Raw genomic sequence first — 27,599 nt, forward strand, 5'->3', positions numbered from 1 at the left:
AATCTGTCCGGATCCGTAAACCCCCCCCAAAAAAAAAAAAAAAAAAAAAAAAAAAAAAAATGAATCTAAAACAAAAAGTCCGGGCTAAATGTTTTGAAATTAATCTCTTGGCTTGGCCCCAACAACTAAAGTGTGAAGAAAGAATAAAAGAGGGTGGCTCTCATTTAACTCACAGTACAAGTCTAACGTAATAGGTTGATTCGAAACAGGATCATTTTGATGATTATGAAGAATAAAATAGGTAAGCGTGTATTAAACACCCCCATTATTTTCATCGTAAAAACGCCTGGTACGCGCGACCAATTACCGGAAATGCATTCTCGTACATAGTACATAACACAAAACAAGTCTGCGAAAGGGGACAGAAAAGGCCAGCCTAAACACCGGAATAACTGCCACTGAGTAAGAAAAGAGAAGCATAGAATGCCAGGTACGTGCTTAAAAAAGAATGCTTTGTCTATAGAGCATGACTACGAATGTGATAAGAATCATGATCTACCGAATCCATGTTGATCGCGAAGTCGGACTCGGGCTCAGCAAGTTCAGTAGACTTCTAGTTCTAGTTCATGCTTTAATCATGGACATATTTTCGTGGGGACGGGACAACTCGGACCACGGGACATCTCGGACCGCGGGCCGAGTTGTCCCACCCAGTACGAGATTTTTTTTCCACAAGTTTGCGTCTATTTTTCCGTCATTTCGAAATTTCTTGTAAAGATTTTTTAGAGATATGGTCTGATGGTAATTTTCTTCACATTTTATTACTCTTTTTTTGCTGAAATAAAAAAAAGTGTAATTTTAGGCGTTTTTTCGACAGCTCGCGATTCCCATAGGCGCGCGTGTATTAACTGTGTCGGTGCTCGGCTCGGCCCCGCTCAATAACTGACTTGATTTTGTGATCATTTCTCCTCAAAGTACGACTTTTATCGCAGAAGATGGACTTTGTTGTATTCCATTACTCCATTTTCTCATCACAAGGATAAAATTTGGTGTATTTGCACGATTTTGTTCAAGTTTTTCACCTTTTTCTCTCTGGTCGCAAGAAGCGAACAACCGATGAACGGTCCGCTGCTCTTCATCGTAATTCTCCGTAGCTCGGCCGCCTAAACTGGCGGGGTGGGATTTAGCCCGAATCCACAATGGAAGTGGGCGTGCAGTCAAAGAGCTGAGCTTGACTGAGTGAGAGAGAGTGAACTAGAGTTTGAAGCTTGGCAGTGTCGTATAGGCTCTGCTTTTTTTTGTAAATATATATTTTTCAATTTTTTCTATATTGATTTTCCCTGGTTTCGAGCTCTAAGATTGTAATGATATAATTATGCTTCAATTTCTTTGACTGAGTGCGACTGTGGTGTGGATGTTTGAGTTGCTCAAAAATAAGTTATGTGGGTGGGGGCTCGGGGCGATTTCACTCTTGCCCCCGAAATGCGAAAAAAATATATTCGGGGTGTAGCTGTGTGGGCATGCCGGGCTGAGGCTAGCCATCAATAATTTTTTTTTTTTTGAGAGGGGGGGGCTTAATTTTTCACTTTAAATTGATCATTTTTAGGCCTTTTTTTTCCATTTTATTTTTAATATTGAATTTCCGTGGTGTAGAGTTGAGTTTTAAGTTGCAATAATCAATATGCTTTAATTTCTTTGACTTTGAATGTGACTGTGGTGTGGATGTTTGAGTCGAACAAAAAATACTTTTACGTGGGTGGGGGCTCGGGGCGATTTCACTCCTGCCCCCTAAATGCGAAAAATATTCGGGATGTAGCTGTGTGGGCATGCCGGGCTGAGGGTAGCCCTCAATAAAAAAATGTTTTTTGGGGGGGGGCTTAATTTTTCACTTTAAATTTATTATTTTTAGGCCTATTTTTTGTACATTCTATTTTTCATATTGAGTTTCCCTGGTGTAGAGAGTTGAGTTTTAAGTTGCAATAATTAATATGCTTCAGTTTCTTTGATTTTGAGTGTGACTGTGGTGTGGATGTTTGAGCCGAACAAAAAATATGTGGATGGGGGCTCCGAGCATTTTCACTCCTGCCCCGAAATGTGAAAATGTTCTAGGTGTATCTGTGTGGGCATGCCAATTTCATTTTTAATTTTTATATTGAGTTTCCTTTGTGTAGAGAGCAGAGTTTTGGATATAGGGTAAAAGGGACGACGATGTGAGGGATGGCGATGATAGCATACCGGCGATAACGAGGGGTGGGCCTTGATGAGAGGGACGAGGAGGTGAGAGATGGTGATGATAAGAGGAATGAGGATCTTTGATGACTCTTGATGACGGGGGGGGGGGGGGGGGGGATGATGAGAGGGACAAAGGGAAAGAGATGGAGATGAGGATGTGAGGGATGGCGATGATAAGGGGTGGGCCTTGATGATGAGAGGGAAGAGGAGGTGCATGAGGGATATAAATAAGAGAGATGATGATGATGACTCTTGATAAGAGGGGTGCATGAGATGGTGAGAAGGACGAGGATGTGAGGGATGATTATGGGAGGAAATCGGGGGGGGGGGGGACGTGTCCCCCTACCAAAAATAGGGGGACACAATACCAAATGTCCACCCTACTATTTTTCTTCATGGAGAACAAAATAATGAATCATTCACAATTGAAATGATACATGTGTTTAGGACTAAATGACCTTTTATTATTGAAAACCCCCTCTTTTTTCTTGTCAATTGTTTTGGGGTTAAAAATTACCCTACATTTGGGCGATAACCTTTTTTTAAATGTTTGTCAAATTTTGCAGCCTGTGGTCCCCTCTACCTTTGCGGACAGTTTTGCGCCCAAGGGGATGATGATAGGGACGAGGATGATGGGGAGGGATGGGGATAAGGTGAATAGCCGGCAGAGATAGATTTAAGAAGAAAAATCCGTCCCACGAATGCCGCCATGTAGATTCCGTCCCACATAACCCCAAAATATGGCTTGATTTTTGTTCAAAATCATGTCATGTGATGAAAAATCATATTAGGCCCTACAAGTATTTTGGTTACATTGAAAGAAAATAGGGGTAATCCTTTTTTCCAATTATAAATAAATTAATTTCTTCAATAAAAATGACGAATTTATGATTTTAAATTTAATTTCTTTTACATAGCATGTGGTTTTTCTTTTTGATTAAATTCATTTTATTGCTTTATTTTTCATCACTGTGCATGTCATGATTTTTGTCTCACCTGGATGGCAGAGTGAGACTATAGGCGCCGCTTTTCCGACGGCAGCATCAACATCAAATCTTAATGCTGTCATTTAATAACCGAAGGTTATTAAATGACAGCATAACTTATATCACTGAACATCCTGCAGCGAGTTCCAGGTCACATTATCAAGGTCAAGGGTCATGTAAGGTCAATGAACTTTGGCCACATTGGGGGTATTTGTTGAATTACCATCATATCTCTTTAAGTGTATTGGTATATTTCATAAGACATGGAAATAAGAGTAACCCAGTATCACTGAACATCTTGTGCGAGTTGTATATAGTAGTTTTCAAAGTCAGCACTATACTGTTATATTGAATCACGTGATGCAGGTGACACCGCCAGAGGCATTCCACTTGTTTTATTGTAGAGACTATACTCTTTCTCGAGAAAAAGAAATAATAAATAAATCATTTAAAGGGATGCTCCAGGATGAAAATATTTATATATGAATAATGTAGACATAGCAACATTCACATATCAAAGTGCTTATTTCATAAAAATCTGATAACAAATAGCGGGGTTATTGAATTAAACTTTAAAAAATTAATCTAATTTCACATAATAAAATACAAAGAACAAGTGAGGATATGACATCATGTATGAGGTTGCTGATTAAATATCCATGAAGAAACGCCAGACCTGTTTCACCAGAAAAATACAAATCATTCTTTAAAATGCAGCGATAATATTGTTTTTCCTTATCCGATTTTGATCAAATTTTTATTGTTTCTTTGCTCAAATCATATCATTATCAGCCTCGGGTTCCCCATTGTCACTTATAATAGCTCATTAATCTTGCCACAATTTGGTCCAGTTGTTCAAATTATCTAGTAAATACAATATATTTTATTAATTGCAGAAGCTTGTCTTAAGAGTCATTGAGAAGGTGATCATACCTGCAACTTGCATGATTAATGTAAATATATACCAAAAGTCAACAATTTTCTAACTGGTACACCTTAAATGATTTCATCCATACATGATACAAGGAACTAGAAAATGTAGATTGGAAAACAACACTAGGGCAACTTAGTGTTAGATACAAAGTTCACTTTCTAGAATGGGTGAAACAAAAACAACATCACTCCAAAGGAACTGCAAAAATTATTTGATAAAAACCAAACCCTCTTCATAGTTGCTATTTGCAATATTGTATTGACGACTCTTCTCCTGTTTTTAAAACCCAGACAAGAATGACTTGTTGTTACCCCCCCCCCCTCCTTGTACCTGTCATTTCTTTGTATTTTCCTCTTTTTCTTTGTTTTTTTTTCTATTGATCGATGTTTCATTGTTGAGTATTGTCTTTTTTTATTCCAGTAATAGAATATAAATTTAATTGAAATGAGAGTGATGAACATAATGAGAAAGGGAGACAATGATAAGATAAGAATCCAGAGATAAAATATGATTTGAAAATATTACAATTTACAGAATATAACATATTATTTTCTATTTATTCAAAGTTCATAATTCATTTTTATTCAGGTTTGCATTTTAAATTCAAACAAGTTAATTAGGTGATGCATTTTGGAACAATACTAAATAAAATAAATTTTACTTGAATAAACAATAATTGGTAAAAATGCAAAACATAAAACTTATTTAATTTGGTATTCTTTCCTCCTGTAAAAATTAAAACTAAATAATATGGACATAAGTTCTAGTGGCGAATCGAGGGAGGGGGCACATTCGCCCCCCTTAAAAAGTACTGAAAAGGCAACTTACAACATTTTTTTCTTTTTTTTTTTGCTTGTCAAATTTTTCCTGAGAAAAAAATTACTGTGATTTGGCAGTAAAGACCTTTTGTCAAAAATTCCTAGACAAAATGCCCCCCGGCCCTGTAGGGAAATTTTGGATCCGGCCCTGATTATATTTCAAATGGGAATAAGACTGAGTGGCCTAAAACTTGATTAAAAAATATTCTAAGCTGTAGGGCAAGGCTTCAGTCTCCAAGCTCACGACTGTACAAGTATGTCCACTTCCATTGGCAATTGTGGCTGAATTCCATCCCGGCAGCCTGACATCCACCCTTGAGACCAAGAAATGAAATTAAAGAAAGTAAATCAGTTTTATTTTAAATCCTGTAAAAAACAAATAATTAATTTAATTAAAAATGAAGCCCCCAAATAAAACACTTTTTTTAATTGATGGCTACCCTCAGCCTGACATGCCCACACAGATACACTTAGATCATTTTCACATTTCGGAGGCAGAGTGAAATCGCCCTGAGCCACCACCCTAGCTCGTAAAAGTATTTTGTTCGACTCAAAACATCCACACCACGGTCACACTCAAAGTCAAAGAAATTGAAGCATATTAATTATTGCAACTTAAAACTCAACTCTCTACACCAGGGAAACTCAATATGAAAAATAGAATGTACAAAAAATAGGCCTAAAAATAATAAATTTAAAGTGAAAAATTAAGCCCCCCAAAAAAAACATTTTTTTATTGAGGGCTACCCTCAGCCCGGCATGCCCACACAGCTACATCCCGAATATTTTTCGCATTTAGGGGGCAGGAGTGAAATCGCCCCGAGCCCCCACCCACGTAAAAGTATTTTTTGTTCGACTCAAACATCCACACCACAGTCACATTCAAAGTCAAAGAAATTAAAGCATATTGATTATTGCAACTTAAAACTCAACTCTACACCACGGAAATTCAATATTAAAAATAAAATGGAAAAAAAAGGCCTAAAAATGATCAATTTAAAGTGAAAAATTAAGCCCCCCCCTCTCTCTCAAAAAAAAAAAATTATTGATGGCTAGCCTCAGCCCGGCATGCCCACACAGCTACACCCCGAATATATTTTTTTCGCATTTCGGGGGCAAGAGTGAAATCGCCCCGAGCCCCCACCCACGTAAAAATATTTTTGAGCAACTCAAACATCCACACCATAGTCACACTCAGTCAAAGAAATTGAAGCATAATTATATCATTACAATCTTAGAGCTCGAAACCAGGGAAAATCAATATAGAAAAAATTGAAAAATATATATTTACAAAAAAAGGCAGAGCCTATACGACACTGCCAAGCTTCAAACTCGAGTTCTCTCTCACTCAGTCAAGCTCAGCTCTTTGCTGTGCACGCCCACTTCCATTGTGGATTCGGTCTGAATCCCACCCCGCCAGTTTAGGCGGCCGAGCTACGGAGAATTACGATGAAGAGCAGCGGACCGTTCATCGGTTGTTCGCTTCTTGCGACCAGAGAGAAAAAGGTGAAAAACTTGATCAAAATCGTGCAAATACACCAAATTTTATCCTTGTGATGAGAAAATGGAGGTAATGGAATACAACAAAGTCCATCTTCTGCGATAAAAGTGGTACTTTGAGGAGAAATGATCACAAAATCAAGTCAGTTATTGAGCGGGGCCGAGCCGAGCACCGACACAGTTAATACACGCGCGCCTATGGGAGTCGCGAGCTGTCGAAAAACGCCTAAAATTACACTTTTTTTTTATTTCAGCGAAAAAAAAGTAATAGAAAGTGAAGAACATTACCATCAGACCATATCTCTAGAAAATCTTTACAAGAAATTTCGAAATTACGGAAAAATAGACGCAAATTTGTGAGAAAAAAATCTCGTAATGGGTGGGACAACTCGGCCCGCGGTCCGAGATGTCCCGTGGTCCGAGTTGTCCCTGATTCATTTTCGTCTGCAGTGTTCGGTCAGATGTAACCCAGGGAACTCCGAGTCCGACCGACCCGCCCGCGTAGCGGGCGGGAGCCCAGGACCTTACGTGTAAAGGCATACTCACCTGACAAGCATGAAGTATGGTCAAAATAATTCACCGAATAAATAGTTAAAACAGAAATCAAGCACTTACCACGATTATATGGATGAAGGCCTAACGAGTCGAGTGGCAGTTTCCTGACATCTGGGCACAAACTGGAACCTAAAAAAAACGAAAAGTTCTCTCCTTGGCTTGGCTTCTACCCTCATGACCCTAGACTAGTCTCGTCTCTCGATCGGCCATTTTGTTACAATTCATAACAAAAATGGCCGATCGAGACGGGGGTAGAAGGAGAGAACTTTTTGTTTTTTGAGGTTCCAGTCTGTGCCCAGATGTCAGGAAAACTGCCACTCGTTAGACCATCATCCATATAATCGTGGTAAGTGCTTGATTTCTGTTTAACTATTTATTCGGAGAATTATTTTGACCATACTTCACGCTTGTCAGGTGAGTACTGTATGGGCACTAGTATTCAACCCGGCATAATTCAAAGATTTTGACATATTCCCTAAAATATTTAGAAATAGGGAATTTATCTTAAATTCATACCTTTGTTATTTCCAGCAGGGCTCGACACTAGCGGCGGTCCGACGGTCCCAGACCGGTAAAAATCGCTGTTGGGCCAGTAGATTTTCAGAAATTGGAAGATTTACTGGTCCGACATGACCAGTAAAAAATATCATTGTCGGGCCAGTAATTTTTCCAAAAATAGCAAGATTTAAGGGTCCGACATGACCAGTAATAAAAACCATTGTTGGGCCAATAACTTTTCCAGAAATGGTCAAATTCACAGCAAACCATTTCCCCCGTTAAATTCTGCCATTCACACACAGAATACACTCAGAATGAATCGCACGTAAGTGTTACTAGATTACTACACAGTGTACATGTAGTCTGCCACACAAACCACATGGTAAATTCTCCACTGGCCGCACGAACGAAGCCTGGCTAAACTCTGGCAGAAATCTCTCACATAACTCAAAATTCAAGGTTCATACTCATGAAAGGCTCTTATAATGTCCATATTTCCTAAAAATTGGAGCAACTCTGTCATTTGTAAGCAGTAAAAGGAGAAATTTTCACTTCTGTTTTGGTTCAAACAGATCGGGTTTCGGGTGATATCGTCTGAATACATAATAGCCCCACATATTCATTTATGTGTGTGTTGATACACTAATGGTATCTGACTTTCTTTCGTAGCTATTTTAAATGAGCCAAAAAGAAACTGATAAATTATTTATAATAGTTTTAGCTTTGTTCCTATCTTTCTTTCCTTCTTAATCTTTCTTTGTTTCTTCCCTCGATTTTTTTGTTACTGTCTTTCTTTTTTAATTTCCCTTGTTTTCTTTAATTCATTTTTTCTTTCTATCCTTTTATAAAATATTTTCTCTATTTCCTTTTTCTCTCTCTTTCTTTCTGATATTTTCTTTAGTTTTTGAGTCCATCCATCCCATATTCACTCTTCTCTTCCTTCCTTTCTTTCCTTCCTTCTTTTTACCCCTTTCTTCATTCTTTGTTACTTTCTTTGTTTCTTCCATTCATCATTTATTTACCCTTTCTTTTTTATTTCTTTTCTCAGCCCTTTCTTTCTTACATTTGTTCCTTCCTTTCTTCTATCTGTCTTGTTCTTTCCTTTTTCCCTTTATTAATTGTATCATTTTACCTTTCCTATATTTTTTTTGACTGCTTGCTTCCTTTCTCTCCTTTATTCTTTCATTCCTTCCTTTCTTTGTCTCTCGGTCTTTCTTTTTTTCTTCCTTTCATCTATTCTTTTACCTTTTCTTTTTTTATTGCTTGCTTCTTTCCTTCCCTTCCTTCATTTCTTTCCTTCTATCTATCATTTTACCTTTCCTTCATTTCTTCCTTAATTCCTTCCTTCCCTCTTTCAATCCTTCCTTTCTTTCTTTTGTCCGTCTTTCCATCTCTCCTTTTACCCTTTCTTTTTTATTGCTTCTTTCTTTCCTTTACTACTTTCTGGATTTGTTCTTTCTTTCTGTATTGCTTGCTTCATTAATTCATTTCCTTCCTTAATTTCTTTTTTTCTTTTCTTTCTTTCTTTCTTTCTTTCTTTCTTTCTTTCTTTCTTTCTTTCTTTCTTTCTTTCTTTCTTTCTTCCTTCCTTCCTTCCTTCCTTCCTTCCTTCCTTCCTTCCTTCCTTCCTTCCTTCCTTCCTTCCTTCCTTCCTTCCTTCCTTCCTTCCTTCCTTCCTTCCTTCCTTCCTTCCTTCCTTCCTTCCTTCCTTCCTTCCTTCCTTCCTTCCTTCTTTCTTTCTTTCTTTCTTATATTTGTTCCTTCTTTATTCCTTCCTTTCCTTCTTTAGTTCTTACTTTTTTTCTTCCTTCACATCTATCCTTTCTTTACCTTTTTTCTTCCTTTCTTTTATTCTTTTTTTCTTTTTCTTCCTTCCTTTCCTTCCTTTCTTTCTTTCTTCGTTTCTGTCTTGCTTTCTTTTTGTCCTTCATTTTCCTTCATTTTTTTTTTTTGGGGGGGGGTAACGAAAGGCTAGAAAAATAACCTTGCGCCTTTTCTTAATGTTTTCTTTATTTTTTGGGACCAGTAGATTTTAGGTTCGGACCAGTAAAAATTTGAAAAACTGGGTATCTACTGGTCCGACGTGAATAGGTTGGACCAGTAGAAAAAATGGGTTAGTGTGGAGCCCTGTTTCCAGGGTAATCTGTTGTCAGTATTTTCTTCATCAATCTGTCGACTGTATGCGCGGAGGATCAAATTATGCGGCGATGGCCTTTTGCACTGAATGGCACTAGTATTCAACCTAGTGAGGATAGATAGCAAATCTCAAAAGGGTTTAGATTGCTAAATTAGATCTAGATCTATGTAAGTCTCTGGCTTTGATTAATTCCCTGTTTGGTCTCATCTCAAATGGTCTAGTCCATAGTCGGATGGGACAAGGGCAGGTTGAGAGACAGGGCCATCTTTCATTGCTTTCATCGCTAGGTTGAATACTAGTGCCGGCGGGTTGAATACTAGTGCCAAAAACCGTTGCTGTATAATTCGATCGCCCGTGCACACAGTCGACTGATTGAAGAAAAAAATAGTGGAAAAAGAATAACCAGCATTTGCTCTTGGAAATAAGACGGGTCTGAAATTCAGGTAAATTCTATATTTCTATATATTTGAGGAAACTCTCCAAACGGGTTGAATACTAGTGCCCTTACGGTATGCCATATTACACGTAAGGTCCCTGGGTTAGGTCAGATGAAGCTTCGGCCATCGTGATTCGTGGCTTGTTTGATATTCGCGTCTGGTGTCTTTGTCGATTTGATTGACAATCGGTCATATTTGACTAAATCTAGATTTATTACAGGTAGATCTAGGTGCAGAGCTACCAAGTCTCACGCATTCAGGGTCCGTCTCACGATCTCACGCATGGCACCCATTTTTCTCACGCATCGGGACCCGACAGAAAAAAAAGAGAAAAAGTAGCATTATTCACCAGATTATACGACTGGCCGACCGCCTTCGCGTCTAGCCCGGCACGCGAGACGAATCGAGAGTGCAGTCAGCGCACAGCTAGTACGTGATACGATGAATCGTTTGCGTGCATTGCATGGTTTTGAAGCCCATATCTCATGCGCGCGCGCAATGCGCGCGTGCCTTTTTCGCAACGTACGAGTGTAAGTCCTGGCCGCGCGCGCACAGATACGTCGAGTCATGAAAATCTCACGCATAACATTTTTTGAAACTTGGCATCTCTGTAGGTGTTGTTCACAACACAAGTGGCAAACCCATGATGATGAAACTTTAAAAGTTTAAGCAACTGTCCTCCTTCCAATTGTCCAATTCATATTTTGATTTTAAAAAAGGAGAAAGAAAGAAGTCGAGAAACAGAAGTGAGTGGCAGAATAAACGTTAGGCCTAGTAACTTTTAGTTGTAAGCTAGTCAGAAAGAAGCCATCTTGTTTTCTATTGTTCTTCAGACTTCACCCACGATACGGACGCTTGCGTCACGTAACGTGGGTGAAGAACAATAGAAAACAAGATGGCGGCGTAAACATCGGGCAAGTCTCTTCTTTTCATGATATTTTTCTAATTTTCTTAATGAATTCTTGTCTAAAATAAAATCCATAGCATAGAAATGTTGGCAATGAAGTTGTATCCCATGTACATGATTTAGAATCGAGGGCTAGATCTTTTAGAGAGAAAGTAGAAATCTCGGGGCGAAAGTTTCAGGTTTTTTTGTGGTACACACACATGTATAGAAAAGAAGCCCTGGCTTCGTATGAGAATAAGTTATGTAAGTAAATGATTTTTACTCTCTAGAAGCCTCCTGGCTGCACTCACCATGTCAGAAATTATAGAAATCCCCAGAAACGGCGGTTATTCCTGTCTAGTCAGAAATCTTGCTTGAAGTTTAAGAGAAGAACTCGAGTTGCAGAGGAAAAAAATGATGGGAAAGGAGGGGAGGGAAATATAAGAATTGACAATTAGACAAATACATGATGTATGACTATGACTGACATCAAGATTGATCTTCACATTGTAGGTCGTTAGCTCTGTAACATTGTGGTTGTGGTTATGAAATGTGTGGGGTATTCTGCAGTTAAGCCAAATATATTAATATCAACTTTATCAAGTGAAAAAAGGGGGCTGCTGGCTGTTGCCCCATTTAAAAACTTTATAAACTTAATTCTACATGTAGGGACATGATGTAGATCTATTTTTTTCAACAATTTTTTTTTGTACAAAATGAAATTTACTGTGATATTTTCTTCAATCATTTCAGGTGAACAGCCAATGCAAGCAGAAGAAGTGAACTTCAAAGAGAAGTATCGCTCTCTGAAGAGGAAAATGAGATTCCTCATCTATGTAAGTGTAGAGCTTCTGGACCCTGTTGTATAAAAGTTACTATTTAGTATTGTATCTTTGACATATATTGGTAACTTTTCTAAAATCCTTTGTGATTGGAGGAACATGGTAGTTACCATTTATTATTTGATGGTAAAGTTAATAAAACCTATTAACTTTTATGTTACAGGGGCCCTCATTTATTGACATTTTCTTTTCAATGTATAGAATAATGTTTGCACAAAACTAGTTATATCTCAATAGATATTAATTCGGTCTAATTTGAAGATTGTAAAGAATTTTTTCATGAATAAATATGTCTCTCCTTGCACGATCATTATAAAAAAACATTTTAACAAAATACAAGCAATTTTAATACAGTGCATTGGAAAAAACAGTCACACATTTCAAAGTCAAAGATAGAGAGATAGAGAATTTTGACACAGATTATAATTGTATTTGGTTTTTCAAATGATGAAAATGAATAGAAAATAGACAAGAATAAAAATCAGGATTTGTTAATGTTAGGAGCAAAAGCATGTTATTCTGTACATGTTTTATTTCTTGTAGGAGCAAGAGTGTTTCCAAGAGGAGCTGAGACGCGCTCAGAGGAAACTTCTGAAGATTTCCAGAGACAAGAACTTTCTACTAGACAGACTGCTGCAGTATGAAAGGGTTATTGATCCTGGAACTGACTCAGACTCTACCCTATCATCTGAGGATAGTTGCAAAGATACAAAAAAGGTACTTACGTTATAATTACTGTATGTACATGTATTGTTATTATTTATGTGTGAATCTGCCTTAGTCGCATCACTTGGCAACAAAAAAAACTTGGAATTTTACTTTCGAACTTGGAATTTTACTTTCGAAGTGCATGTAGTTACATTCTACTTGTTTGGATAATCATTGTCCAGTAACACCAAAGATACAATTAATTGTTCAGTCACAGTCTTTACATTACAACTCCAGGTGGGTAAAAGCTGTTTGTAAATTATGAGTGACTTTACTAATAACCTGTGATCCTTTCTTTAGGTAAACTTTGGGCACCAAATTTCATTGGAGTGGATTCAGCTCCTAAGAAAGGGTCACCAAATCACCAGCCTTTCGTAAAGTCACCAGTAACTTAACAACAGCTTTATGAAACATCCACCTGGTCTGATATTGCTTGAATTTCTGTGATGATTTAACTCCTATAAAGTCAATTTATAACAGACTTTTAACTATGACTAAAAAAGGGAGATCTATGTTTGAGGAAAGGTGAAAATAGTTCGTCATCTTTCATATTTGTCTTTTTAGACATGAAAATGATACTGTCAAAGTAAAAATATGTACTGCAAAGGGTATTATTTTGAAATGTCTTCAAATTTGAATGTTGGCCATCCAAGAAAGGACACAGTGCCACTTATGTAACCATATAAGCACCTGGCGTGGGCAGTGTGCTGAAAGTTATTATGATCACATAGACTCAGGCTATTTGCTTTGGAGACGAGTGATGTCTGGCACCTTTTAATGCCAAAAGTCAGATCCGCATCTTTTACTCAGTAATCCTGCAGGCATCTTATCACCACTAATCCTAATATTCATAATAGTATACACAGAACAAAAGGGAATGTTGGAAATTGCTCCAAGAGACTCATAGTGTCTCGATAACAAGATTCAGGGGCGGTATGCATCTTTCAGAACGACCTTACTGCAATCCCCATTGTGTCAAAGTATTTTCTGAATGTGAAGATGAGCGATAATAAGACACTTGCAGGATTCCTGGAAAAAAGATGTAGCTATATAGGTGCCTCTAACTTCTGTGTTGACTCTGTACCTCATTGATTGATTGAAACAGGAACAGGAAAAGAAGGTTGTCAAGAAGAAGAGAAGACCTAAGAAGAAGCCTGCCAAGAAATTGATGGGTACACCGGCCCTAGGAGTCAGCAGAGATCCTCTACCTCATGACCTTCGTACCTTACCACCTTCTCTTCATCAGCAACTACCAGTGAGTATCCTCTTTCTCCTGCCCCTTGTGTAGCTTAACTCTCACTCCTCATGGGATGGTGTACTGGTATTTATGGTATGAGTTAAACAATATTTCTCAAAGGAAAAGGAATGGCTACTCAGTCTCACAATGGATCTACAAAGAGGTAGACATTCAGGCATATCAATGAGAATTCATGGGGGGGGGGTGTCAATACAAGAAAGTGCCACGATTTATTGTCCAATCTTTCAAAGTTTGTGTGATGAAAAATTAGTCGAGGAGCATATATGTGAAAAAATCATTGCTCTCTAGCAGGACAACGTTACATTATCAGTGCCAGACTGACTATGTCGTGAAGAAGGTATTGAGGGATGTTGGTATAGAATTGAGGGACCAGAAGTTACTTTGAAACACAAACTTCATGATACAGGGTGTAAGTTTTGGTTTAAAAAGTCATGTAAATCGGGTAAATATCTAGAACTTAGGGTTATTGAAAACTTCACAACCCGAAGTTAATGACGATCCTGAGCTCGGTTTAATCATTCCATCTGAAGTTTTTTCACTCCTCTGACAGACTTAACCCTAAAAAGACTGGGGGGGGGCTGATTCAGCCCCCCCTCGACATTTTTCGCGATAAATCCGCTGCGCAAAATTTTTTGACTGCGTCGCTCGCTGACTTTTTACTTTCAAGTCTCGCGCAACTTTTGAGACCAAAATTGTGACCCCCGGGTACGCGGTTCCAAAATTACGCAACATTTCGTAAGTGCATGCAGACCCAAAATTACTCAAAAACGTGAATTTGTGTACAAATCCAATGCAAATAGTGTTCTTAGCCAAAATTCATAAATGTTTCATTATTTTTCCTTTTACTGCTTAAAATCAATTAATTTTATCTTGTTTATGGTCAAAATAAAGTCCCCGACAATTTCCATTGAAAAAACAATAAAAAACAAAAAGTCGAAAAACAAAGAAATACATAAGAAATTTAGAAAACAATAGAATACATAAGAAAATAAATTTGATTTTGACATTTTTTAAAAATCAATTTGATCAGATGCCTATCTAGAGTATGTGAAACAAAAATTAGCATTTCAGGGGCATTATTTTATTAATTAGAGCAAACTTATGATTTTACGCATAAATTAGCATAATTAATGAGACATGAGATTTTTTGCCGAATTTGATGTTATAGTTTTGTAGATAATGCCATGGGTAATGCGTGTGCCAATTTTCGTCGCGATCGCGCGATCAACGGCCGAGATCATAAGGGGGGGCTGAATCAGCCCCCCCCCCCCAGTCTTTTTAGGCGTCGAAATAGCCCAGTCTATTTAGGGTTAATAGTCAAAACATCAGTATGTTCTTATCAAGATGCACATAATCAGAAGGCAGTGACTATCGTTGTATCATTAGTTCAATATCCAAAGTACAAACTCTCCAACTATTGAGCAATCACTTTAACATGGAGAATGAAACAGATTTTTAAAAATATTTTTTTGTAAATCTTCTCAGCACTTGGCAGAGCTGATTCGAAAGGCCTCAGAAGGACTCCCTATTTCTCAACAACCAGGAATGCAAATGCCAGGTACATACTAAACAATTTTTTTTTTGACTATATTATCATTATAAATTTGTGATTAATTGCATAAGTAGGGTAGATCAATCAAGATTGAGCTGGGCTTTGGACAGTGGCATACATGTAGGGGGGGGGGGGTTAGACAAAGAAAAGTTCCTTGGTGCATTTTGTGTTTGCTCAGGTAATAGACTTTTCTTTCAAAGGGCACGATTTGTGCAGAGATCTCCACTGTCAAACGTTGGATAAAGGCACAGGGTCGCCCTTTCCCTTGGTGATTTTTTATACAATAAAGTAATCTTTCATCAAAATTTGGGATACATGGTCTTTATCCTTGATATACCCAGCAACAGTATGGTCTTGTTATCAGGTCCCTTTTGCAGGAAGTTACTATTAGTGTAATTTTCCCATCCAATAGTTTCTACTATGAAATCCCAGATTTTGTTCATCTACATGTATATTTTTATAATCATGTGCCAGCCATAATTTTATCATTACCACTATTTGTTTCAGTTATGTTTTGTTGATACCTTTGCTTTGTTTCATGTTATTTATTTTTTCTTTGTGTATATATACTTTTGTTCTCTTTTTGTTCTTTTTAATGAATTTGGAAATAAATACTGAATTGATTGAGATTGTGACAGGCTTTCAAGCATTGTTCCCATGGGAGTTACTTTTGAATGGAAAAACTACCATAAGAACAACTTTTATGCAATAGGGCCCTGGATGAAGCATGACTGTAAAATTACATGTCACTCCTTATAACGTGCATCTAAGCTTTATTTCATTTTCGAGATATGAAAAGTTATTCTAGATTCAAAGTTGAATCCATTGTTTCTTATGTGAATTGAACAGGTATGTCAACTACAGTCCAAGAGCAGCAGCAGCCACATCCACCCCCGCTCCCTTCCCCTCTATCCCTCCTCTCACCTCACCACCAGCACGCCCACCCTGCCCTGCTCTCCCCTACCGGAGGAATGGGCCTACCCCTCTCCACCATGCCCCACGTCTTTGATCCCCGTGCCTTTGACAGGGGCATGCAGCAGCAGCACCACCACCACCAGCCCCCACAGCAGTCGCCGTACTCCCTGCCTGGGCTGCTGGGGATGGGACTGGGTGGAGGGCCCATGGGGTTGGGAGGGGAGCTCCCTCATATGGATCTCAATGCCTTGACTGCTGCGGCTGCACAGGACAAGGTGAACCAAGAGAGAAGCAAGAAGAAATCAAAGAAGTAAGTTTGTGATCAATGCATAAGATCGACAAGAATAGAATGCAAATAACTGACAAAGTTGATATATAGAATGATCAGCAAATAGTTAAATAGATAGACAGTCATGATATAGAGATGGACGGACGGCTGATCTCCATAACTTCCATCTTACAATGCATACAAACATGTATGTATTTTCAGGGTCCATTTAATGAGGTTTATGAAATGTCTGAAGAATCATGTTTTCTTTTTATTAAACCTCTTTGCTATACACATGATTTTACTGGTACAAAGCATTATTTGGAAAATATCTTCAATAATAATACTAATTCATATTTCTAAGACATATTGTCTACAAGATTTATTTGAAGTGTCATTTGATATTTAACAACGTATTCTTTTATTTCAGGGATACCTCAGACAAACACCCCTCTGCTGCGCAGGGACCTTCTTCATCCCACCATCGTGTTCCTCTCCCTCAACCGTCTACCTCGTCAACACAGGAAGACAATGAAGACCTAGTCATTGATGTCCGAGATCCTAAAATATAGCATTGTAGCTCCATTCATACAGAATAGACTGTGACATTCTTGATGACTTCAACAGTTTAATGCTATCTCTCATGATTCAGCGATCTCTGGCTTGGCTGTTAAAACAAGTTTACTATACAGTGCATCCCGGAAAACCGGGATTCACATGTCTTTCTCCTTCAAAAGCAAATAAATTTTAATATTTTATTTACATCATCACAATATTCAGTTATTCCTCTATATTTTGATACCTGATGAGACGAACACTTCACGCATTAATGAACAAAACGAGTTTGAAATTTTAATGTCAAAATCAGGTTGCACATAAAAATCGGACAGGATTGGTTCATTATACGACGAACGTGCTTATTTGCCGATTGGCTCATTAACATTTCTTTTGTATTCTTAGTCAAGTTTCTCTCACTGATCTCTGAAATGAGAGTGGATTCAGATGCACACGTGAGTTTCTGCAGAAATCATTTCCAGTATGCCTCAATATTTATTGTTTGTATTCTGCCATGTGTCAAAGGTTTGCTAAGCTTTTGGTCTCAATTTAAAGATGACATTCCATTCTTACCATATGTTTAAAATTTGTAGTAAAAACATATTTTGTAATTGTTAAATCTATCTCTAAAAATGGGTTTCCTTTTATGTGGGGGACACTCTGCTCATTTGAGTGAGAGAGGAGAGAGGTGTCCTCGCTTATTCTCCCAGCCTGCCAGTTTAGGTTATGATGTTAAAGGTCTGCATACATCAATCTCCCCATTAATTCAAGTACATTTTATTTCTGAGATGAATATATATTTCAGTGCAACACTATATTACTATACATTGTTTCTCTTGTCGAGAAGTGCATGTATGTTACACCCAGTAAATGTAGTATTGTTTTATTTTCCATTGGCATCGTCTTGTATGATTTGTTTATGTTCAATCTGTACTTATTCTCAATGATATTCAACTTGCATGTATGTATATGTTATATAAGGCAATTCTTTTGAGTAACATTACAATTTTGATTGAGTTTACTGCTATTCCTTTGGTATGGTTTTGAATTCTTAAAGGTTTATATTGGATATTCTGAGGCTGTAGCCTTTGATAATATCAGTTTGTTTTCTGCGAAATCACATGAATCGAATACTTGCCGAGTATTGCATTTTATTTTTAAATATCAAAAGATGATTTAAATTTCTTTTTTTTTCATAAAATTTCAAGAATCACCGTATGGTTCATATTCATAGTCAAGTTAAATATAACTCGTCATTAAATTAATTTGATGTATTTTATGTAACACTAGTATATCTCATTCATGTCATATTGCACTTTCACACCATTGTGTATTGAAGCACATCCTCTATTGCCTGGACTCATCTTTGCACATTGTACGGTGGTGCTAAAAAGTTAGTGAACCCCACCAGAAAATGAGAATATTTAAAGGTCAAGTCCATCCCAGAAAAATGTTGATTTGAATATTAAGAGAAAAATCAAACGAGCATAAAGCTGAAAATTTCATCCAAATCGGATGTAAAATAAGAAAGTTATGGCATTTCAAAGTTTCGCTTATTTTTCACAAAACAGTGATATGCACAACTCAGTGACATGAAAATGAGTCAATGATGTCCATCACTCACTATTTCTTTTGTTCTCTATTGTTTGAATTATACAATATTTCAATTTTTACAGATTTGACAATAAGGACCAACTTGAAAGAACCATATAGTATTAAACAATGCTAATTCCACTTGTTCAGGGAGGAATTAATCGTTGTTTCACTTGACAATGAGGAGAAAATTAGAATATTTCATATAATAAAATACAAAAGAAATAGTGAGTGGATGACGTCATCAGTTTCCTCATTTGCATACCGACCATGATGTGCATATAACTGTTTTGTGAAATTAAGCAAAATTTTAAAATGTCATAACTTTCTTATTTTACATCCGATTTTGATGAAATTTTCAGTGATATGCTTGTTGGATTTTTCTCTTTTTATTCAAATTAACTTTTTGTTGGGATGGACTTGTCCTTTAAAGTGTTCAACTTCTGCCATGCTTTATAGATTTAATGTGAAGCCAGGTGATAAAATACTGCATTCAATGAAGTTTTCTTTCCCTCTGGACTTGCCAAACATTGTAGTGTTGTCTACATTCACCACTCAGCATAAAGGAGTGCATTTTGTGGTGGGGGCTCACCAACTTTTGAGCACAAATGTATCTTTATTTACTTTCTTTCTCCATACCTAAACACACAGTTCCTATCAGACCAATATTGTACACCTCTTTTATATCAGACTTATCATATCGCATGCCTCCGCATCAAAGATCATAATCTTTTTAAATGAAAGAAACAGTACAGATCAAGAAGATTATAGAAACTGTACCAAAATATTTATTATTTACACTTGTCTACAGCAATGTGACACAAATAGATAACTATTATGTACATGAAAAATCAATAGATCGATTTGCTACTCTATGAGCATTGTACAAATGGAATGTTTTATGAATGAATACCCCTTCCATTCATTCCAAGGGCTGGACTGGAGGCAAACTATTCTCGTAAAGTGATTTAATGAAGGAGAGGACCAGAACAGTCTGAACTATAGGCACACTCAATCTCGTCTTGGAACTAATAAATGGGATTCTCAAATTGTGCGGACACTGCGGTCTAGTTCAGTTCCCGTGTAATCAGATTGGACTTCAGTTTTTCGTGTTCTGCATCAATAGCCGTTACCATGAATAGTACAATTTTCATTTTGCACTCGTGAAAAAAATAGTTTGACCTATTTCGGAAGTAATGAACACATTGCTGTGTGTATTCTGATCTGATTACTTGAGTTTAATGAAAGGAGTGTTAAACATGTAGGTGTTCACAAAATTAATTGATGATGTGTATAGAGAATACAGTATGGCACATCAAATATTGCACAACAGAAGGATAAATAATATAAAGAGTATATTAAGTACTATTTTTATATACATATTAAAGGGTTTAAAAATTCATTCCAGTTGCATCAATTGTTAAAATCAATATTTTTTGCAACTTACAATAGTAAAATAGCATTACCTTTCAATGTGAGAGACACTCAGAAGGTAACATAAATGCAGTCTTTAAATCATTGTTGTAATGTGACCTGTATCATATATGGTTTGTTTGGATTTTATAATTTGTTCTCATATGATTATGGAGTATGTCATTATGTTTTGTACATGTTTTCTTGTTTATGTTTTCTTATTCTGTAGTATATAAACTTGTATCAATGGTATACATGTAGATATGTAACATAGAAAATTAAAACAAGATGTCTGCAAGAGCATGACAAGGAAAATACAGTCTCGATGTTTCATGTTTAGTTGAATTCGCAAAGGTTTCTTCTGTTGATAAAAAAATAATTAATAATAAATGAATTAATAACAGAATCAACAGGGTACTTAATCCAATCTAGACTCAATTCAGAAATTGGTAACAATAAGTTTGTGTACATACATGTACAAAATTTAAGGCACTGATGTGATTAAAAGATTACCACATAGGCCAGTTCTCTGAAGTGGGATTTAATTCAAACTCTGGACTATTGAAAACTTGTGATTTACCTATAGATAGCTAATTGTGGCATAGAATTTCTAACATTAAAGGTTCAATTTAAAACATTTGTTGACACTCAAAATATTATTTACGGTGACGGTCTTGAAAGGGTATACCAATTATTTGTCTTCACTATTAAATAATTAGGAAAGAGCATGGTAAATATGAAAAGAATACAAAAGTTAACAAAATGTGATGTTTTGGGCTTCCTATAATTTTATCACAGAGTTAGTCAATGGTATAAGTTAAACTGACTTAAGAAGACGGGCCACAATGTCTACTCATGATTCTAAATGTGGAAAGATGAATATAATGATGAGTTGTATTACATGTAATCTGAAAAATGTTTTATCTTCAGGTGGATTCGTAAGAGCATATGAACTAGGAAAGACAATTCCACATCCTAGATTACCATCTAGAATTATCAATCACTATAAATAGGCTTAGGAAATATATGAAAATATTGAAGATTATGGGTCAACGATTTTGAAATATGTCCAGGGGTTTAACCATGCAGTGCTATCCACATCAAAATAATTTGATATTCAATTACCTGTTTTTATATAGCCAGTCCAGTGAAATAAACTTGTAAAGTGACATTCTAGAAAGTATATTTTTTAAATCCATTCATTCAGGAATTTTCTGAACTCAGCCAAAAAAATAGGAGTATTTCATTAAGATTTTTTGTTCACAGGGATTGCTATTCTGGTAGTGGTGCTAGCTATCCATCTTGATACTTTGAAGTACTTCTTGAACCTTGCTGCATGCTGTGTGGATATCTGTCTCTATTGCAGCCTTCACGGGCAGTAGTAGGTTCTGTATCTCATTCAGGCGGACACTCGTCTAGGATTTGGACGGAGAAAAAAGAATTACATATGGTAATGCATTAATATCATCAATATCACCACCACTATCATTCGACACTTTAATAAGGTATGTGCCTAATCTTTTAGCAAGAATCCAGCTATAAAGATTCAATCTTATACTGGGACTTTCCCGGTATTTCTTTGTCTGATAAATGTGAGATATAGTAATAATAAGATCCTTGTGAGATTCCCAAGTGACATGTGACTTTTTATCAATAAAATTATTTTAAAAGGAAAAAAAAAATCTTTGACATTTCAATCACCATCCTCACTACCACCATCACAGCAAACACCATTGACTTAACATTCATCATCTCTACTGTCATCACCATCATCATCATCATGACCAACACCATTATCATTGTCATCATCATCATAAACATCATCACCATCATCATCATCACGCATCATTCTCATAACCAACCTTCATCATCACCATCACTACAATCACCAGCAACTCAATCTCCATCACCCCACCACTACCACCATCATCACCACCATAACCTTCATCATCATTACCATCATCGCCATTACCCCACCATCACTACAACGGCCAGCATCTTAACCTTCATCACCACCTCCACTTTCACCATAATCATCGACGTTGTCATCATCATCACGCATCATTCTCATCAACAGTCACACTGAGGATAAACATTAAGTTTAATGCACCTGTTTCTCAATGATGAGGGATAGTTCTTGAGTCTGAGGATGCCTCTCCACGATCTCTTTCAGCTTGTCACCGACCACCTTTGGGAGATAGAGGGGAACCAAGCTACATGGTTCACTCAACACTGCCTCTACCTTCTCACAGAATGCAGTCACCATATACCCTACGGTGGATTCTCGAACAGCAAACTGGAGGGAGAGAAGAGAAATTGAATGACATGAACTTCACATCTCAGACCCTCAAATGCACTGCTTTTAAAAAACTAAAGTGTTGTAGTTTTTCTTTTTTTTTGGGGGGGGGGTATCTCATGCAAATTATATTCATTTTGCATTACATCCTTCATTACAGAATTATTCTGGTGTATTCTGGGGAAAGGAACAAAACCTCCAACTTTCTTGTAAAATGAGGGAAGGCTTCATAATTCAGCATGCAGTCATTTCAACAAACTTTTTATGCCCTCTTCACATGTATCAAAACGCACAGCACCCTATTCATATGTAAATAAAATCATGCTTGAAATCTGTTTGAGCATTATCGACTGCATGCACACCGCTCTGCAGTGTGCTGAACTTCAACTATGAAGGATACACTCAAACAGAAAAAGCAGAACTGTAATATACAGTACGTCAATGTTAATTAAAAATAATGAACTTCTAAGATGATGCAATGGGCACCTGGGCCCAGGGGGAGGGGGGGGACCACTCACATATATTGGTGGTACGGGGACATGCCACTTTCATGACCCCTTTTTCAGACCTAATTTTTATTTCTCTAGATACTCCAAACGCTCACAAGACCCCCATTATCTCAGTTCCCCAGCCCTGCCAAAATTGTCAAGAGTGAACACCGCATGCAAGAGATGCACGTACGGCTTCACAACTCCCTACATATAGGGGAAGGCAGGGTAAGTTGTGAAACTTTTTGCATGTTAGAATTGATATGACTAGTAATATTGTAGAAATAAGTACCTTGCCTTTAAATTTGATTCTTGGGAAATCTTTTTCACCAATATATAACTTTCTACCCCCACACTGAAAGTCATCGTGACCTTAAAAAAAAAAACGATGTCAAATGGCTCAACTTGCCCCATCTGTGGGGTAAGTTGAGCCACAAAAACAATGTACAAAATGTATGCGGGAAGTTCCAGGATGTCAATATTTCATTTAAAGTCTTTTCACTTGCCAATTCTCTACAAATACTAACATCTTCTAAAAGTAAAAGAACTGTCATGTGAACTTGCTCCTTTCTGCCTGCATATCAATGGCTTTTTACATTTTTAAATTTTCTTATCATACATCCCGCCCATAAGAATTACCATGGCTCAACTTGCCCCATGTTGATTTGGCTTAAATTACCCCAGTCCAAACTTATTGCGATATTTTCACATCCACACATTTCTTATGCATTCATCATGTAAAAGAGTATGACAAGAATGAGAATCCATACCTGGACTAACAATATTGTTCTTATTTCTATAATATATTTAAAGACGTGTGTGGGTAAAAAGCACTTATCTATTTTACACCCTTTTTTACTTTTTTGGCTGAAATTTGTATTTTTCCCTCTAAAAAAGTACTTTTTGTTTCAAAGTTGAAAACAAAGTGGTGGGGTTAAGGGTTATGCAATGGGTCATCAATACATGACACCACCACAATGTCTGACTCATTCATTATTAGCCTGGGGGTGGTGGCTCAACTTGCCCCTATGCTCAACTTACCCCGCCTTCCCGTAACAATAACTAGTAGCCGCTCGATACATGGCAAGCGCATGCAGAGCGTTCTACCTACAGTGCCGCGATCCCGTTCCATAAACCGTTTTTCACACCGCGTGGTATATATTGGTTCCCAAGACACGTACTTTACCGGCACCTGGGTATATTCTATTCGAGATATACATACGAGTCTGCTTAAGTTGTGTCTCTTTGAACAAACCCAATCTACTATGGTAAGATAAGTCTGTTTACATTGGATGTATCCTGGAATAGATTTTAAGTAGATTAAACCAGTTACCGGTATATAAGTTGACTTACTGTTTTAACAGGCACAGTGGTTCCTTTCTTGGCCTTAGCCTTGGCAGCAGCAATCTCTTCCAGATACGCTGCAGTTTCAACAGCATTGGGGTGTTGCCTGACATAGCGGATGATATCTTTGAGCGATTGGATGAGAGCGATGATGTACTCCAGTTGAAATGCTACACTATGTAACATCCTCCATGTATCACAAAGATAGTCTGCATTCTGTTTGAAAGTATGATTGAAATCATCAAATCAGCAGGTTTGATCAAAATTTGACAAACAATGAGCATGGCATGAACATTTACATTAAAGAAAATAGAGAGATGCCTAATATAAGCCCTAGAGCGGACAACAAGCAATGCAATATGAAATTTCTACAGTGTTCAGGTTCAAAAATGAAAAAAAAAGGAAATGCAAATAACATGAATAAACTGTATGATGGCCTATGGGAATAGCATAACAAACCATTATCCCAAATGGAAATTAGACAAATTTGAAATTAGACCAAGTGGCATTGTAGACGAAATGAATGTTAAACTATCTGGAAATTAGACCAAGTGGAAGTAAGCCAAAATGGACATTCGACCAACTGCACATTTAGACCGATTGCAACATAGACCAAGTGAGGATTAGACGAACTGGTATTAGACCAACTAGTATTAGACTAACTGACAATTAGACGAACTAGTTCTAGACCAAATGCAATTAGACCAAGTAACAATAAAATACATTAGACGAAATGAAGACTAGACCAAATGAAAATTGAACCAAGTGACGATTAGCCCAACTTTTGGCTGCTTGGGTGACCAAGTTTACTAATACTTTTACAAAACAATTCAATTTGAAGTGAAAATTTTTAAAACTTCTATACTAAAATTAATATACTTAAAAAAGTTACAACACTAATTTAAAAGTTACTATACTAAGGAACAGTTTGGGCTGAAGAGAAACTATGATAGTAGATAAACAAGCATCGATAACATGAAACAGGATATCAAATTTGGTGACTTATAATTCAATTAATAGTTGATGTTGAATTATTCAATGAAGTAAAATTCATCACCAGCAGTTAATCACACTTGTGTGATAGAGATCATGCACCTCATTCAGCTGTTACAGAGGTCCAACAATTTCCACCCAAGCCGCAAGCGGGATGTTTATATTTAAGTCACATTAATCGAGATGCTTTCAAACTAGATCTAGACCAATAAGATTCAAAGAAGTCCAATGCAGGTTGAAGTCTCAGTTTAACAGAGCTGCAAATCTTTACTGTCAAAAATCCTATTCTTTATTCCCTTATATCATATTTTTAAGCCTAAATTCTTTGTTTTTAATTTTGAAAAACATACCAAAAAAAAATCATTCTGACATGTTAAAGTTTAAAAAATCCTATTTCTAGGGGGAAAATCTAGGCTATTCAAAGTCAATTTCCCCTAAAAATTCCTACTAAATAGGATATTGCCAGTTCTGCTTCAACATATTGATTTCTGATCGGGGCTGCTGGGTTTCCAGGCAGTATGAAATGAGTTAAAGAGCATGAAGTATCACCTTGTTAATGAGTGCCTTGGTCAGTAGTAACATGTGAACCTCCATCAGGTTCTGTTGCTTCAAGGATGTCTTGATAGATTCATCAATGGAGTGGTTGACAGCAGCCGTATTGGATGCACTCAGGGGATTCCCCAACGTTGATACCCCGCTCTGCTGGTAGTGATTTACCGCCTGAATATCAAGGATGAAAAATAGCTTCCAATATTAAAATTCTAAAAAAAAGGGAGTTGGAGGGATGAGATTCTAAAGAACTAAGATTTTCCATATCAGGGCCCTTTTTGGCTGTGTATTTCAGCAGAAGTCCCATTTAGCGTCTTCTCTCCTGATCTTTTGAATTTTAGTCTAAATATATAAATAAAGGGGGGATTAGAAGAGAAAAAACACCGACTTGTATTCTTGTCAACAGAAGCAACCAAGGGAGGCTCTGCTTTGTTTCAATAATGATTAAAAAAATAAACGTATGGGAGTAGAAAGTTTAATCCTATACTTTCTATTTCTTGAAAATTATTATGATTATCAACAATTCACTTATTCTTATTATGTATACATATAATTTCTTTTTGTGAAGGGGATTTGAAGGTGGATAATAACACAAAGGCTCACAATTACTCATTAAATAGCAAAGTTCAATCAATATTATTGTTGCATGAGCAATTGTTCAACACACCAATGCAAGAACCTATTGGTCTTCATATTTGTGATTGATCACAAACATTTGTGTTACAGGGCCAAGGTTGCTAAATAAAGAGACCTTTACCGTAAAATGCATATTTGCGCAGCAGCAGTCAACTTCCCTACCGTACGTACCAGTGGTCATTATAAATTAAGAGACACAATGAAAATCAGCAGAAATCAGATGTTGAGTATCAAATAGTCTCTCAAGTAGATCTACATGTATACCTTTATATTTTTAATTTGACACAATATTCAAGCATTTTAAGATCAATAAACTTTTAGCTACAAACAACTGCCTTGAGCTTTGCATGACTATCACCCGATTGAAAATGTACATCTGGACCCCATCTTACAAAGAGTTATGATTGATCTGATCATCTCAAACTTTATGGAAATCCAACAATATATTTTTTTTTCCTGGAAATTTGAATGATGTCTTTTCTCAACAAAGGGAAGCACACTGAATTTTCAAGAAAACAATGAATGTATGCATATACATCACATCTAGAAAATATTTTGAACAAACATTAATTTAATATGTTGACGTTGCTGGCTTTCCATAGTTGTGGTTGATTGAATCAATCGCAACTCTTTGTAAGATGGGCACCAGTGCAGTACAGATTCAAGAAACTCACAGTTTAAGAACAAACATAGTACTAATTACAAGTGAGAGGGTGAAAGGTGTGTATGGGGGGTGCACAATGAACTAACCTCGTCTTGAGATAAGAAGACATTCTGGTACAGATCGACTGGATTGTTTGGGAAGTAAGCTTGATGTCTATGAGAAAATCATATTGAAATACAGAAAAAAAATCAACACATAACATATTAAACTGAACAATTATTGTGGCTAGGGAAAGAACTACTAACCCCCTATGATTTAAATACTGAGTAGGGCAAAAAAAAATACTGTATCAAACGGAATCATCATTTTGGTATGGTGTAGTGGCTTCAGAAAACTACTTCATGAATTACATGTATTAAGCGATTTAAAAAGTTATTTCCCCAAATTTCTATTGAGATACAAAGTGTTATTATGCTATTGCCTATATGTTGGGTACATATATTTGACTGAAGAACAAGTCAGTCTCATTTGTAGTAAATGTTCAAAAGGAGCTGTCATGGAGGGAGTTAACACCCTTGTGACGAAAATTGTATGGTCCAAATAAGTTCCAAACATCTCAGAATTTTCTGAGAAACAAAGCTGTGTAAAGTCTTCCAACAGAG

General features: G+C 36.8%; 2 protein-coding genes across 2 annotated transcripts in view; one reads left to right on the forward strand and one right to left on the reverse strand.

Annotated features, from left to right (window-relative positions):
- Nucleotides 1–334: 334 nt before the first annotated feature.
- LOC121408356 (INO80 complex subunit E-like) lies at nt 335–17,918 on the forward strand. The gene is made up of 7 exons (XM_041599801.1): nt 335–430; nt 11,677–11,759; nt 12,309–12,482; nt 13,579–13,728; nt 15,217–15,289; nt 16,133–16,508; nt 16,897–17,918. The coding sequence occupies exons 1-7, from the start codon at nt 424–426 to the stop codon at nt 17,036–17,038; spliced, it is 1,005 nt and encodes a 334-aa protein (XP_041455735.1). The 5' UTR covers nt 335–423; the 3' UTR covers nt 17,039–17,918.
- Nucleotides 17,919–19,012: 1,094 nt separating this feature from the next.
- LOC121408357 overlaps nt 19,013–27,599 on the reverse strand; it is a 33,106-nt gene continuing 24,519 nt past the window's right edge. The window contains exons 24-28 of the mRNA XM_041599802.1: nt 27,084–27,150; nt 25,698–25,868; nt 24,165–24,371; nt 22,138–22,323; nt 19,013–21,442 (exon numbers count right to left, since the gene is read on the reverse strand). Of these exons, the coding sequence (XP_041455736.1) occupies nt 21,317–21,442; nt 22,138–22,323; nt 24,165–24,371; nt 25,698–25,868; nt 27,084–27,150 (757 nt within the window). The 3' untranslated portion in view covers nt 19,013–21,316. The remainder of the gene's footprint in view (nt 21,443–22,137; nt 22,324–24,164; nt 24,372–25,697; nt 25,869–27,083; nt 27,151–27,599) is intronic.

Source organism: Lytechinus variegatus, chromosome 2, assembly GCF_018143015.1.
Source record: "Lytechinus variegatus isolate NC3 chromosome 2, Lvar_3.0, whole genome shotgun sequence".
NCBI lineage: Eukaryota > Metazoa > Echinodermata > Echinoidea > Temnopleuroida > Toxopneustidae > Lytechinus > Lytechinus variegatus.

Coding starts and splice junctions, on each gene's coding strand:
- LOC121408356 (XM_041599801.1), top strand. Junction 11,760..12,308: donor AAATGAGATTCCTCATCTAT/GTAAGTGTAGAG, acceptor TATTTCTTGTAG/GAGCAAGAGTGTTTCCAAGA. Junction 15,290..16,132: donor ACCAGGAATGCAAATGCCAG/GTACATACTAAA, acceptor TGAATTGAACAG/GTATGTCAACTACAGTCCAA.